Here is a 12,449-nt window from a genome sequence, read left to right as displayed (position 1 = left end):
ACATTTCCTGACCTGCATTTGTAGAAAAATACAAGGTATACCTGAAATCCATGCTTCAGCTGTTAACTTTTCAATTGTTAGTGCCTGAAGTCTAATCCTAAATTCAATATCGCCTAGTGGGCTGTAACCATTAACACAGAGACGAAAGAAAATATTTAAAAAATGACAACACAAGTATTTTATTGAGGGTTTGGGGACTACATTATTGTAATATGTGTTTTTTGCATTTTTTTCAGTGTTTTGTTTAATTTTGTCTGAGGTAAAGGACTACATCAGACTACATGCCCTTCCTTCACCACTATGCAGTGATGCTACCTGCTGCCAATCTCAGGAAAAGCTCAGTTTACACAAAACCACTACAACTAATGTTGGCTGTTAGTGATACAATCACTGTAGCAAAAAAAAAGAACACAAAGTAATTGTTTTTAAAGAAATGACACTGAAAATAGCAATACAGAATACAGGCGCTTGTAGTTATGACACTACAGTTACATTATACCTCACCTCACAGAGCCAGAGATTGACACAATAATAACATTATACATTTTTGTCACATAATTAATCGTTTAGTTGCCAAATCCCCTAAAGTTTACACCACTGTATGACACCTGCAAGCCCTGCCTTCCTTCTAAATAAAGATCAACACTGATTGGCTGTCTGTGTTGTCAATCCAACGGAATCTGGTAGTCAGAAAAGCCCATTGGCCTGTGACATGCCAATCAAATCCAAATCTGCCACCTGATTGGATCGCCCCGCCTGGTGCTTAGCAGAAGGCAAAGGACGCCAGCTCGGTGTGATTTACTCGGTAATGAGTGATGCTGCCGTTTTTGCCATATCCCCGTTGAACCACAGGCTACATCGAACGGCTTCCATGCTATGTTAGTGGATCTCTACGGAAATATTGTCCTCTTTCAATTCAAGTCCCACACACGGGCCTCTCCAGCTGTGCGACGCGGCGCTGGCTCCTGGTTCAGCGGCGGCAGGACGATGGCACTGCGCTGGACCGTCTCCCTGCATTTGTCCTCGGTGGTCTATTAAGATTTTAATTAGCCGATAACAAACACACCTTTGACATTTACGACGGGCCGATGTTGGAGCGACTATAAACGCCCCGCTCTGATTATGGAAAGGGAGTCCAGGTAGGCATTTATTTGTTTATTTGAGGCGTTTATTTTTGAATGGGATGTCAATGTTATCGTGCAGAACCTATTTACGGGCCCAATAGCTTATTCATTTGTATAAATTCATCGTGAAAACTGCACAGGCCCACATAGCAACACACTGTTGGCTGTCGGAGCTCCATCAACAGCATCAGTCTGCTCCATTTATCTCAGGGAAAAATTCCACTGTACGGCATGCCAGCGGAGACACGGACCCTTCATTAGGCTGTAAACCGTATTTACTGCTAATGCATAGATCTTAGCGATCTCATTTTTTTTAATGTCGTTACACAAGCGTATTTTGGTGAGGGAAGCCGGGACATTTGCTGCCGCACATCATGCCGGTTATGTGTCATTTTGGCCACAGATGTTGAGCCATGAGTCGACTGCAGAGCATGTAGGCCTGTTGTTCAGGCATTCTCCAGCCACAGCAGGCCGGGATAACGAGCTGTCATGTCCCAGTAACCCAGGCAATAGGATTACAGGCTCACCAGGTCTGAACCGCACACTAGGAGCCAGTGTCACCTTTAAACATGGCTTATTTTCTGTTGTGACAGCAGAGGGGCTATTATCCACCTCTGTGTTTCTATACAGGTTTTTGTGGAACTGTCCTTGATATACACCACACACTGGACTCCTTGCTGTAGCTACAATTGTCATTGGTGTTACTTATCCATCTTAACAAGAGTGTCTATAGCAGTAAATCCCCTTTTAAGTGTTTGGCTTGTAAGACTGGAAGCCAGCCTTTCTCTGAGTACTGAAAAAAACACTTCCTCAAATGACTGTGCTTTTAATCTGGGCCAGGCACATATACTGTAAACCTCCCAACTGTAGGGAACTGACACAGCTTCTGGGATATGATTTGGAGAGATTAAGGATACTGCTAACTTCACAAAATGAAAGAGCTCTCTCAGGTCTCTTATCTCCCCACAACAGCGGGGAAACCATTCAAGAAATTAATCATCTTACTGTTGACTACTATCGCTTAAATTCCCCATGACTAAGAACATGTATACCACCAAGTAATGGGTTAATAATTTCCTTGTATGAGAGTGATATTATTCTCAAGTTTATCTGTGAAATCCACTAAACCTTTGAAAGGCATCTCACACATTACACCAACAAGGAAATAGGTATCTGATTCTCACATCCTGGTGACCTTGTTTGCCTCGAAACTTCTTTATCAGATCCCATGCACACAAAATACTTCATACTACATCTGTGACACGCAACAAGCACACCCAGACTCATTCCAGTGAACCTTTTCCTATGCACTCTGTTGCCATATTATTCATCCGTGTGAGAGCCTGTAAGCTAATAAGATCTGGTCAGGATAAACAGTCTCAGATTTGTTTGTACACTTGTGTGTGTGTGGATTTAAATTTCTGCATGCGGGTTTGGCCTCCAGCAAGAACGGGAGGAGGGATATCATCTTGCAGCCGTGTCCCTGAGCTCTACAGTTTGTCTGCCTGCTGCTGTCCAAGTTTATTATAATCTGCCACTGTGTTTGGTTGTTGAACAGGGACATGCACAGGAGCCACATGTACAGGTCACAACAAAGATGGACTGATTGATTTCCAGCATGTTGTCCTAAACAAGGCATTCTTTTTGATAAGTTGTTCAAATAAGGGTGACACTATCTTTTCTTGAGCTTAAAATTAGATCTAATTCCGACTCCACTACTATCTTATGTCAACAAGAAACCTTGTGATGAAAAATCAATCACTTGACTCTTTTTTTTTAACTGCCGTTTGCAGCAGCAGTTAGACAATAATTACCCCATGCTGTGCTGTTATTGCAAAGACTAACACTGTTTCTATGCAAGTGTTCCGTTTTTCAGCTTCAATGCTGCTTGAAAACATCGACTATCTGAAATATACCAGATTTAGCCTTTCGACAAAATATCAATCTGTATCGTATCGTAAATGAATAAGGAATTGATGTTTTATCTAGTGCTAACTGACTGTTTGACTAAAGGGTGCAGTGTGATATAGTTTTAAGTATTTTTGTTGTAGTACAAAATAAAGACAAAATAAAGGCCTCATCCACCAATTAATTATCAAGTGATCCTTTATATGTCGCAGCCCAAGCTGATGTCTTCATACGTCTTTTTGTCAAGAGCACTAAAGAAATGAGCAGATGAGAAGCGTGAACCAGGAAACTAGTGCATTAGTCAATACAAAAGTCATCAAATAATTTTAGATCAATTTACTTTTGCCACAATCAGCTCTTTAATATATCAGGGGCCTGATTTGGATGATTGTGCCGACTACATTGCCTGTGCTCAAAGGCAGCACCATCCACACAAAAGGTGTTCAAAGTACATTTGAACTGTTTTAAAAGTTGATTTTGTGTAATTAAATATTGTCCCACAGAGCCTACAGTATCAAGTCCTTTCCTGGCTCTGGCTTGTTTTAGCTGGCTGGCTTGTGGGTCGACTGTTGACTGTGCACTGCACTTCATCTTCTCTGCTGACACATGGAAACATGGAGCAACTTGATGACCTGCTGCTCGCTACGACTGCAGCGCTCCTCTCACTACGCCATTATTCATGTAGGCTGCAGATCTGTGACTGAATCCGTGCAGCCTTGCGGATTTACCCTGACTGAATCGTGATCTCATTTTCCAACTGCTGCAGGTTGGATTTAAAAATCCAACATGCAATTTATGTTACAATAATAAGGCTGAAATATGCATATAGGGCCATTATAATCATGTAGAGGAGCTCTACTCTGGATATTACCTTCCCTTCTACTCAACCAGTAGCTGATATGTCGCATTGCCTAACGTTGTTTCCTTAGGCAGACATTAGGCAGACTACTCAGATCCCTTCTGCAGGTAAACCTGATGTATCAAAGGTAGAAGTACTTGTTCTTCATAGTAATATGTGGCGAGTACTTATCCACGAATGCATACCTTACAACACATTTGAAATGTGATAAGGATTATCACAACTAGAAACAGATTTTTGGAAATGTTAGTGGTTGGAAAACACTGGTTCAACATGTGTAATGTATACGATTACGACGTTGTTATGTATAATCCTAATCTGAAAATAAATGTAAGATATCAGATAAATGGATGTAAAGAACAGTAATTTCCCCTGAAATGTTGTGAGAGTCCAAGCATAAAGTGGATGCAAAACAGTACTCAAGTACTTGGGTAAATGTATTCAGCTACATTCCACCACTGTTGCTGGGACCATTTGTAGTGGTTGACACTAAACAGTAAGGACTCATATTTCATAAGCAGATGGCATTACTATAATGTGTATACTTTTGTATGACTATAATTACCAAGATATCTGTGATTCAAGAGGTGGACGGGTGCAGACATGCTGCCTCTCTGTACAAAAGGTCAGAGCATTTCATTGGCCAAGTCGAGGTGTTGTTTAAAACGAATATGAGGAAATGATTTATCGCAGGGTGGACATGTGGTAGTATGATTAACAACACAGACGTGTTACTGAGAGAGAGACGGGTATTTTGAAACCTGTGTTGCACACCAAGCAGTTAATGATGCTTCCTTTGCACAATCCACCTGTTACGTGATGAGTCAGCTGATGGGCCGTGAAAGAGACGGTGCTTTGGAGTAAACACATTTAGATGTCAACAGACTTTTGAGGTTGAGAAGTGGTTTAGTTTGTATCATTCCCTAAGGAGTCCTGGGCTAGTTTTGCATTAAAATTAAACAAACACAATATTCAAATGGCTTTAATTTCTGAGAAGTTGTTTGTGGGTTAGTAGTGTTTGTTTTCCTCTCACAAAGCCATTTATAATTCGTGTAGATATTTGTGTCTAATTCAAAAAGCAGTTCAGCTACTCACCAGCATTTGTGTCAGCACTGCTGGGAAAGTATCAAATTAAAAGATAATATAATGAATGCAGCCGGGAAACTAATGTCAGTCATAGCTTTAGCATCACATTCATGTTTGCAGCAGTTCTCCTCCATGGCACACTCATGTAATCCAGTTTTGAGATTAGTGCTTGATAAGTGGATGTTGCAGTTGTTAAATCATGCCTTTTTTAGTTACAAAATATTAAGAAAATATAAGCAAACAATGGCCATTCATTGTTGGAAAAGAAGTGAGTTGCTTGCACTTGACAGTAATTGATGGGTTGTGGAGATGGCTATTTCTAGACAATTTCCTCCCAAAGTGGCACTCAGGGGAACCGACTCATCTGGAGAGGCATACTAACTAAATTTGGAGCAGGAAAGCATTACTCAACTAAAGTGAACATTGTCGGTAGATCTAAGGAGCAAAGTCTGGAAAACATTGGTCGACTCGTCAGTGTCGCTTCGATTGAACCAAATGTGTCTCCTCCTCTTTCAGGCTTAATGTCATCCTTAATTCTCAGCTGAAAATCCCAGAATGCATTTGTTGCATGGTAGAAATATGAGCTACCAATTATAATCTCCATAATCAACATAATCACTGCAGTCTGTACATGACGGCTGTTACCGAAATGATGAGGCTGGAAGGCTGATGGGTTATTGGGTTGACATTCCCAGAACACAGAGACATGAACATGAAGCATTTCATTGATTTTGATCATTTTGTTTCTTGAACCGTCCACTGTGAGCTCAACAATGGAATAGGAGTGCAACGCTAAATACTATTTTAGGTAAAGAACAAAACTTTAGGGAACAAAATACTCATTATGCAAGTTTTGCAGATTTGTTTGATACATTTGTGCAGTGATATGTAAGTTTCAAATGAATGTTTAACTACAAATCTAATGTAATTGTTAAGGTGAGGCTAATCTTTACCGTACCATGGTGTGGGGTCTGTTTAGTTTATAATAAAGTATCATTCATTATGTGTTAAACCTTATAGGAGAAGTAACCAATAACTATAGCTGTTACATTTTGTCAAATGTACAAGTATATGTTTTAGCTTGCATAAAAAGAGAAATACTCTAATAACTACAAGTATCTCAAATGACCCTACTAGGTGTTCTAGGTTACTTTCCTCCACGTCAGTCAAATGCTGTAAGGTCTTTTAAAAGCCTGCCTTTTATTCTAAACAAATTGATTTGTAACTACTTACCACTCCATTGTCTTTGTGCCCTACATGTGGCGTCTGTTTAACTTGTCAATATGTCTGCATCAGTGCATCAAAGACCTAATTCCATGAATCAGTTTGAGCTAATCGAGTTGTCCTGATTCCAGTTATTGCTTTCACAAACACTGAAGAGGAGAGCTCTGAGCAGCAGTATCAGTAAACACACATCCCTCCTTTGACAATGAGACGCTTTGAGCAACGTGCGGTCACAAGGATGGACGGTCCAGTAGATGAATAGCGTGGAAATGAACAGCCCACGTCTCACTAACAAAACAATAAATCATGAGCAGGAACAACAACGAGGTTAGCAGCCTCGGATTAACAAAGAGGGTGCCCTTAATGTCAGGGATGGAAAGCCCCGGGGGTAAAATACGGGGGGGGGGGGGGACAGGAGAAGAGAGAGGGGGTGACACATCAGAGGGGTCGGGATCTCGGTGAAAACCAGCTGATTTGTCTGTTTTTACTTTATAAATGGCTGGTGAGGTTTTTCCAGTCTATTTTTGAGCCTCTTGGGTAATAATTTACGTCTAAGAATGTCTGTGATAGCATGTCATATATTAATGTAGTGAATGTCTTTGCTTATTTTGCAGAACGGAAATAAGATGGAGCTGCTTTAGGTGGGAGATCAAAGGGTTTCTGTTTTATTTTAATTGCCTTAGGGTGGCTCAACATCTCCATGCCCAGATGGAGACCGTGAAAGCTTCTTTACATCGATGAAAAGTATTTTGTAAATCAGACACATCCAGCTTGAGGCTGTGCATGCAAAACATGGCTACAACATTCAAAACACAGAGGAGCACAGTGGATGTGGGTTCATGTTGGATAACTGGAGATAGTGTGTGATTTTGCGTGTCAGGGTGAGAACCGGAAACAATAGCGCTGTCTGTTTCTGTAGACAGTGAGAGCTCACATTGGATGCGTTCAGGCGTAGACTTTACACAATAGCATAATTGTGCGCGTTGATATCATTCAAGGAGAGACTAAACAAACTTTCAAAATTAGGCATACAACTATCACACAGCTGGACTCAACACACCTCTCCCATACATGCCAAGGTGAAACTAAACATGGCAGACCAGGCATGAAGACATGCTAAAACAATAACCTTTCATGTAACACACACACTAAGCATACGTGTAAAGACACACGGGCTTAACAGGTTAAAAGGGATTACAATTACTGTCCCCCTGACTCGCTTTTATCTCAAAGTCCTCTGCAGTTTCTCCCAAGTACACGATGACATTAGAAGGAGCCTGCTGTCGTATACAGAGCAACAGCCAACAAAAACCTGGCTTGTTTTGTTTTGTCCAAGACCTTCACAGTGTGTGTGTGTGTGTGTGTGTGTGTGTGTGTGTGTGTGTGTGTGTGTGTGTGTGTGTGTGTGTGTGTGTGTGTGTGTGTGTGTGTGTGTGTGTGTGTGTGTGTGTGTGTGTGTGTGTGTGTGTGTGTGTGTGTGTGTGTGTGTGTGTGTGTGTGTGTGTGTGTGTGTGTGTGTGTGTGTGTGTGTGTGTGTGTGTGTGTGTGTGTGTGTGTGTGTGTGTGTGTGTGTGTGTGTGTGTGTGTGTGTGTGTGTGTGTGTGTGTGTGTGTGTGTGTGTGAAAAAGAAAAAAAATCCAAATCACTTTGCTGATCTCCTGCATGACTCACACCTTTTACAGTGTGGTGGTCTGACCACAGTGACACAGCTGAATAGCACTGACATCTCTTTGAAGCATCGCGTCTTTTGTACTCCTGCTGCTAAAAGGCCAATGCTTGAGCTGCTTTCATGGCACTTGTTTTGTTTTTAAATTCAGTTCGGCAACCAGATATTACTGTAACCTGATCTTGTCCTTTTTTTAAAGAAATCCAGACCTCACAGCCAGCAGCATAACACACGTTTTTGCTTTTTTGCACCTAAAATGTAGTGGATTTTAAATACCATTTGCAGATTGTTGTTGTTTTTGACTGTTTTGATATATATTTTTTTGGTATTCAAACCTTGGATGGCTGCTGGAAAAATGAAATGTGATATGGATGTAATCCGTGGGAACTCCTGTGATAGTCAGCGCTCTGAGCAATACATTTTTTTCTACCAGGCCAAGTATAACAAACAAGTGGCCAATATGAGAGGCTATTATGTCCTTGGTTTTACATTTAAGATATAAGGTAAGGTGATACGGTTTGCTAAGGTTTAGTTCATGTTGATTGTGATACACAGCTGGATTTCATCTGGTCTCTTTTGATGCCATGATTAATCCCATTTAAAAGAATAAAGTGTGACCATTGAATGATAGAAAAAGGATGCGCTCTCACAGACAATATATAGATCATGTAAGAATTGTGATTAAATAATGCAAACGATTACCGATAATTCCTGGATGGATTATGACTCTCTATCGCTGATATAACTTCCAACTGAAATAACGATGATGGCTTTGGCAACTGAATAAAAACTCATTCACTCTGCTTAATCCCAATATTGATCTGAAGTAGAGACTCTCCTCAATAATAATTGTAGCGCTGTCAGGAAAGAGCCAGCCTCATCAACATCATAGTGTTTCTCTCTCTTTGATTTCAAGTATCCCAGACTGGCCAGGATAGTTAACATCAGCCCGCTCTACTGTCCAGTCATTGAAGGGTATCTGGGTATTAAGATGGAGGTGTAGTGTTTGGTACAGTGAAACATTTTGTCATAAATGAAGCTCTGCCAGGATCGATGTGAAAATGTAACTAGCAGATGCATCACTGCCTGAGGCTCAACCTTATGTCAGATGATTTAGAAGAAAAGGAAAAGGCCGTCTGTTGCAGTCGTTCAGCCACAGACGAGTAGTGAGCTGTAAATAACTACCATAGAAGGGGAAAGCTGTGTGTGTGTGTGTGTGTGTGTGTGTGTGTGTGTGTGTGTGTGTGTGTGTGTGTGTGTGTGTGTGTGTGTGTGTGTGTGTGTGTGTGTGTGTGTGTGTGTGTGTGTGTGTGTGTGTGTGTGTGTGTGTGTGTGTGTGTGTGTGTGTGTGTGTGTGTGTGTGTGTGTGTGTGTGTGTGTGTGTGTGTGTGTGTGTGTGTGTGTGTGTGTGTGTGTGTGTGTGTGTGTGTGTGTGTGTGTGTGTGGAAAATAACTTTGATACAAGGATGTTTTATAAGATTGTACTTGTTTTGACGGAGCCCTTTTATAAATGTGATTGGTCTCATTGACTCGTTAATGGCTCTTTTGATCGGGCTGCTCCTGTGCATGAATGTGCTCCTTGTTTCTTTCCCATGCAGTGTTTCCCTGTGCAGACTGTTGTCATGCTCTTCTCCTCCTCTTCTCTCCTGCAGGCTATTTGTCTGCTCTCCCTGCCTGCTTCTGTATGTTTCTCTCAACCTTCATGGTTGATTACACGACCAAAATCAATTCTTTATTGCATTGTTTTTAACTTCTCTAATGCATGGACTGTTCAATATGGAATTTGTCGATCAATTCATGTTCTTGTTGTTTGGCAACTACTGTTTTTGTGTGTCTGGGATTTCTGTCCTCTGCAGAAGTACCAGTATATACATTAGAGTCCATGTTATTAGCTGGTCGCCTGAATCATGTGTATATGTGTTTGTGTGTGTGTGGCTGTGTGTATATGTTTGAGTGTGTGTATATATCAGGGTTCTTACGGTCATTAAAAACCTGGAAAAGTCATGGAAATTCAAAATGCTAATTCCAGGCCCTGGAAAAATTATGGAAAACAATATTTTTCCCAAAGTTTTTGGAAAAGTCATGGAAATGTAACTGAAGTTGCATTAAATATAATTTATATTTTTATCTATTCGCCGAAATAGTAATACTATAATGATAATAAATACTGTATCGTATAGTAATGAAACGAAAAATGGCATTTAACGGTCGAGGTATTTTGCTGGTGAGAGATTTTAGTTGCTTTAGCGTGTAGAAGCTAGTTAAGCCTACTATTTGATTTGTTTTAGAGGCACAACATGTTTCATATGCAGACCTTATTTTCCCGTTCCATGTTCAAATAAACCATTTTCAGTGGTACCGCTGAGAAAGAGTAATTTGTTTTGGTCATGGAAAATTAGGTGAAGGTCATGGAGAAGTCGTTGAAAATCATTGGTGAAAAAGTGTATGAACCCTGATATGTGTTTGAGTGTGTTGCCAGAGGTAATTTCCACAGGCTTCCCCTGTGAAGGAGCTGCTCTCCATAATGCAGAGGAGGGAGAGTTGGGGAGGGGACTGCAGCTCCACATTTCGCTCCCTAGTACAGAGCAGCAGCTTGGCCTTTTGGCTCAGTTTCTCCAGTGACCACTTGCACCTCCTCCTCTGCTGCCTCTCTGATTGCTGCTGCAGCACAGATTGAGAAAGAAGCTGTGTGTGTGTGTGTGTGTGTGTGTGTGTGTGTGTGTGTGTGTGTGTGTGTGTGTGTGTGTGTGTGTGTGTGTGTGTGTGTGTGTGTGTGTGTGTGTGTGTGTGTGTGTGTGTGTGTGTGTGTGTGTGTGTGTGTGTGTGTGTGTGTGTGTGTGTGTGTGTGTGTGTGTGTGTGTGTGTGTGTGTGTGTGTGTGTGTGTGTGTGTGTGTGTGTGTGTGTGTGTGTGTGTGTGTGTGTGTGTGTGTGTGTGTGTGTGTGTGTGTGGGCTTATGAGCTCTGTCACATCTGAGTTATCATCGGAACTCACTCTATCATTAATTGGATTTATATATTATCTTTACGTGCATGTTAATTACTCATGACGTATGACCATGGCTCAGTCCTATTGGAAGCTGTACAGTCTAATATTAATTGAATGAAGTGTACAGTATGTATAAGCGTGGAGCTGACCTGTTCCTTCTTTCACTCCCTTTTACAAAGACAAAGAAATAAATACTAAACAGAAGTTATGAGTATCACCATTGTTTATAACAACATTGTTTCCGTGTTAAGCATCACTGGGTAACTGTTCATCTCAGTTTGTAGACAAACAGCTCTCTGGTAGCTGAGTGTGCCCGCAGTGAGGGATGTTTTCATCAGGATGAAGTCATCACAGTGACGAAGAGCCGCTCCTTCAAAGCAGTTAATGGAGTGAGGATGTGGAGCGGCATGTTGGCAGCTTGATGTGGATCTGACCAGGGTGATATGTTTGCTTTTGCTTCCAAACAAGAAATCTCATATCTTTTAGGGGCCCAATCTAAAAATGCAAAGGATTGGAACTTTCCTATAGGGTCATCTTTATTCTCTCATGTGTTTGACTGTTTTATGTTTGTCTGTTGGAGGTTGGCTCCACCATTAATCAAAACAATGTTTTCCCATAATCCAAAAAATCACATTCTTGAAAAAATGTTGTCATATTTTACTGAAGTATTCAAAATCACGTGGCAGACTATTATAGAGAGTTGTCTACCATTACAATGGTATTTATAAAAAAATATATAACATACATACATTACTTCATTATAGTTGCCTTTTTTTAAAGAGGAAAAAACTCTTTAGCCTCTCAAATGTGGGAATTTGCTGCTTTTTCTGTCTTTTATATCATACTAAATTATTTCAGTTAAGACATCACAGAAAGCTTTGGTAAATGGTATTGGTCCTTTAATAGATTAAATCAACTGATTTAATAAATAATACAAATGTTGTTTGTTATTCTCATTTCACAGCTTCTATTGATCATGGCTGTTCCTATCATGCTGTTTGGGGTTTGGCGTATTTGTCACGTTATGGTGACCACTGCTATGATTTATTTTAATAAATAATCTGTGGTCTGTAATTTAATTGAGCTTTTTCTGTTTCCATGACAGGTTTGAAGACCTCTGATCATATTGGGTCCACGGCCAGCCAGGTGACCAATCAGGCGACAGCCAGGCTTCGCTGAGGAGGGAGACCAGCAGTGAGACTGGAAGAGTGTCTCTCCTCACCCACACTGCTTCACCCACCCTGCTCCACCCGCAGCACCATGTCCATACCCAGCATCAGCCCAGAGAGGGAGGGTAGCGCTCTTCCTCATCTGGAGTGCCCTTCTTCCCCTTCCGGCATGGACCAGGACCCACCATCGACTGGAAGCCCGGTGCTCAGCCCGGACTCATCTTCCCATGATGCAACGCTGTCGGCACCAGCAGCCTCTCCTGCAGACTCGGAGAACCTGAGTCCAGATGAACTGGAGCTGCTGGCCAAACTGGAAGAGCAGAACAGGTGAGATCAGATCATAGTGTTTAACTATTAAAGACAAAAACAAGATGTTTATAGTTGGACATCAGATCAACCAGTTAATACTGAAGAGTAGTGGTGCTC

At 41.2% G+C, this 12,449-nt stretch overlaps 1 protein-coding gene across 2 annotated transcripts in view; it reads left to right on the top strand.

The window, feature by feature from the left end:
* The first annotated feature begins 754 nt into the window (after positions 1-754).
* The window catches only part of evi5l (ecotropic viral integration site 5 like), a 30,482-nt gene continuing 18,787 nt past the window's right edge, over positions 755-12,449 (top strand). For both annotated transcript variants that reach the window (XM_079693181.1, XM_079693180.1), the window contains exons 1-2: positions 755-1,139; positions 11,960-12,350. In XM_079693181.1, the coding sequence (XP_079549307.1) occupies positions 12,115-12,350 (236 nt within the window). In that variant the 5' untranslated portion in view covers positions 755-1,139; positions 11,960-12,114. The remainder of the gene's footprint in view (positions 1,140-11,959; positions 12,351-12,449) is intronic.

This window comes from Notothenia rossii (genome assembly GCF_949606895.1).
Source record: "Notothenia rossii genome assembly, chromosome: 1".
Lineage (NCBI taxonomy): Eukaryota > Metazoa > Chordata > Actinopteri > Perciformes > Nototheniidae > Notothenia > Notothenia rossii.
Note: the sequence above shows the minus strand (reverse complement) of the source record. Positions and strands in the feature narration are given on the sequence as shown.